Raw genomic sequence first — 2952 nt, forward strand, 5'->3', positions numbered from 1 at the left:
GTGCCGGGTCCGTGTCCCCTCCGGGGGCGAGCAGGGTACCCACTTCAGCCAGAGCCCCCCCATCCCTCTCCCCACCTGTGCAGGCTGTACCCTCATGGCCGTGTCAGACACGTGGAGGAGGGAGGGGGTCCAGTGGTCCCGCCCAGGGCCCTTCATCAGCTTCTCAATAGCTTCATTCAGCACATCCATCCCTGAGGAGCAGAAGACCCCATCCCATCAGCTGCTGCCCCACAGGCAGGGACCAGCACTGCTCAGGCACCCGGCAGTGGGACATTCTCGGGCATCCCCCAGCTGTGGGGCCAGCAGCACTTACCCATGGCCCTGGGCACAGGCAGGCTGCCGCTGTAAAGCGCCTCGTAGGTCTGCATCGACTGCCTCACTGCTTCCAGGACATCGACTGCCAGGACGGGAGAGGTGAGGGTAGCTCCCCTGTCCCCTGCTTGTCCCCAGGGACCCCAGGGCCACAGCTGGACAGGTCAAAAGGCTGCGGCCACTGGGCATCCCCACTGCCCAAGGGCAGACTGGGCAGGTGGAGCAGCTGGAGGCACGGGGGGGTGGTACCTTTCAGCGGCAGGTCCTCAGTTGAGATGGGCTCCAGCACGGTGGCACGTGGCAGCCGGCTATTTGCTATGGCTCGCTCAGCCATGATCTGCAACAGATGGGGTTCCCAGTGCCTCCCTGTGCCCCCAAGGCCCCTGGGCCATGCCTGTGCCTGCCAGACCCCCTGCATCCCACCTTGGAGCACATCTCGTGCAGGGCCTTGGCAATGCCCTTGGCAGGCACATTGCAGTGGAAGACGTGACACTTGAGGACGCAGGTGTCCTTGTCACTGGCCACAAAGGCAAAATCTCTGTAAGGCCATGAGCAAGCCAGTGAGGAGTAGCAGAGGCAGCTCTACCCCTCCCCACACTGCCCACTGGCCTCACGCCCCCTTACCTGTCCCTGCAGCCACGGCAGCAGTGAGGGAGGGAGGAGAGGGGACAGGTTACTGCTGGGATGCTTTCTCCCCACTGCGGGCAGAGCTGCTTCCCAGCCCAGGCTCTGCCCCAGCCCCCAGCACCTGCCATTGTTGCAGCCAACGCCCCACACGCGGATGTTGAGGATGGGCTGATGGTGGATGAGGCTGTGGTCGAGGGGGTCCACCAGGCTCATGGTGTCCTTCTTCAGGATCATCACCAGGTCCTGGCCCTGCAGAGGGTCAGTGGCTCCCTCAGCCTAGCAAGACAGCCTGGGCATCTCCAGCACCCAGCACATGTAGAGACAATCTCCTCCTCCCAGCTGGCTCAGCCCCAAGTGTGGGAACAGCCCTGTTACACCCCACAGCCCTCCACAGCTACCATTCCTGTGTGTGGGGACAGCCCACCCAGGCACACCTGGCATTGCCCCAGGGGACAGCTCCATCAGACCCACCTGCCCCACACTTGGGACAACTGCATGGATACCCTATGTGGAGAGTCGATTCTGCCACAGGCACTGGTCCCTGGTCCCCACTGGTACCAAACATAGTCCACTTGGTGGAGACAGCCAAGCCTCAGCAGTGGTCCCAGGGTGGGACCCTGCCTGGCAGCACCGTCCCAGGCTCTCACCTCGTCCCGATTCTCCACAGAACTCTGGCCCTTGCTGTTGGAGAGCTGCTGGATGCAGTTGTTGACAGCAATGCTGCTCTTGCCAGGTGCCAGGTCCTCCTCAGGGATCTCCACCCAGCCCAGCGAGCGCACAGCAAAGCACTGAAAGGAGACACATGAGGCTTCAGCACCTGCCCAGCACAGCCACCTTGCATCCCACAGCCCTCACCATGCCAGTTTGGTCACCCCTGCTCCTGTCCATAGCATCTGCTGCCTGACCCCTCCTCTACCAGGAGGAGTCTCTACCATGATGCTGCCACAAAGCCCCCGGGTGCAGTACCTTGGAGCCAGGCTCTGCATTCTGCTGGAAGTCCTCTCCATGCCAGGGCAGCGAGGTCCTGCAGAGGAATGGGGTGGGTGGGTGAGGGGATGGTTCCCACCCAGCAGCACGGACCTGGGGCACCCAGAGAAGCACGGGGATGCCTTAGCACCATCAGATTCTCATGCCACCAGCTGGGAAGCAAACCATGGTGGAGACCAGCATGGTCCTACTCACTCCAGTGGCTGCTCTGGCGGGGGGCACTTGGGCAGTTGTCAATGGTCAGTGGTGCCCCACAAGCCAGCAGAGTGCATGGGCAGTCCTACCTTCGGGACAGAGAAGCCATGGGGCTGGGAATGGGCCTGTCCTTTGCCGAGTGCTTCACCACATGGGCCTGGCAGTCCTGGCAGAGAATGGGAAAGGTGAGGGCAGCAAGATAGGCTGTCAGGAGGTACCAGGTAGGAGCCCTCCCTTCCAGGATAGTAGTGCCTCTCATGAGGCCTACTGGAGCCATTCAGGGGGCTTAACCCTGGCCAGGAAATGAGCTGATGAGGGCATTGGGGTGACAGAGCCAGGCCTGCTCCAGGGAGAGGCTGGACCAATGATGCCCAGAGGGCTCTTCATTAGGCTCCTGCCAAGGGATGGGATTCAACACCAGCCCTCCCCACATCCCCTACCATTGCCTGGAGTGTATCTTCTCCATCAGCCTCCGGGCACCCTCCTGGGCTGGTGATGCATGTCGGGTGCTGCCACTGCGTTGTGCCAGTTGGCACATGCCAGTAGTAGGTGCCCAGAGAGTCATGGATTTTCCTCCAGCCAGGGGGCAGGTCGGGGTCTGTCTCCAGGCTCTGGTCACTCCAGAGGTTGTCTGTGCAGAGGGAGAGTGTGAGGCAAGAGGCAGAGAGGTCCCCTAGCTGCAGGGCACCCTGAGAAGCAAGCAGCTTCACCCAGAAGGGAAAGGGTGGCCTGTGGGTGCACGGCTGGGCACACGGCCCAGCAGAGAAGCACGAAGAGAAGGTGCCAGGCCCGAGAGGCTGCGGCGGGGGCGGCCCCGGGCCGGTGACCAGG

At 62.5% G+C, this 2952-nt stretch overlaps 1 protein-coding gene across 1 annotated transcript in view; it reads right to left on the reverse strand.

The window, feature by feature from the left end:
- Window positions 1–2952, reverse strand: part of APBB3 (amyloid beta (A4) precursor protein-binding, family B, member 3) — a 9856-nt gene that overhangs the window by 1287 nt on the left and 5617 nt on the right. Inside the window, exons 2-11 of the mRNA XM_009994228.1 lie at window positions 2562–2752; window positions 2211–2287; window positions 1906–1963; window positions 1587–1727; window positions 1061–1188; window positions 937–942; window positions 736–850; window positions 562–649; window positions 314–397; window positions 91–191 (exon numbers count right to left, since the gene is read on the reverse strand). Of these exons, the coding sequence (XP_009992530.1) occupies window positions 91–191; window positions 314–397; window positions 562–649; window positions 736–850; window positions 937–942; window positions 1061–1188; window positions 1587–1727; window positions 1906–1963; window positions 2211–2287; window positions 2562–2752 (989 nt within the window). The remainder of the gene's footprint in view (window positions 1–90; window positions 192–313; window positions 398–561; window positions 650–735; window positions 851–936; window positions 943–1060; window positions 1189–1586; window positions 1728–1905; window positions 1964–2210; window positions 2288–2561; window positions 2753–2952) is intronic.

Source organism: Chaetura pelagica, unplaced genomic scaffold, assembly GCF_000747805.2.
Source record: "Chaetura pelagica isolate M959 unplaced genomic scaffold, ChaPel_1.0 scaffold183, whole genome shotgun sequence".
Lineage (NCBI taxonomy): Eukaryota > Metazoa > Chordata > Aves > Apodiformes > Apodidae > Chaetura > Chaetura pelagica.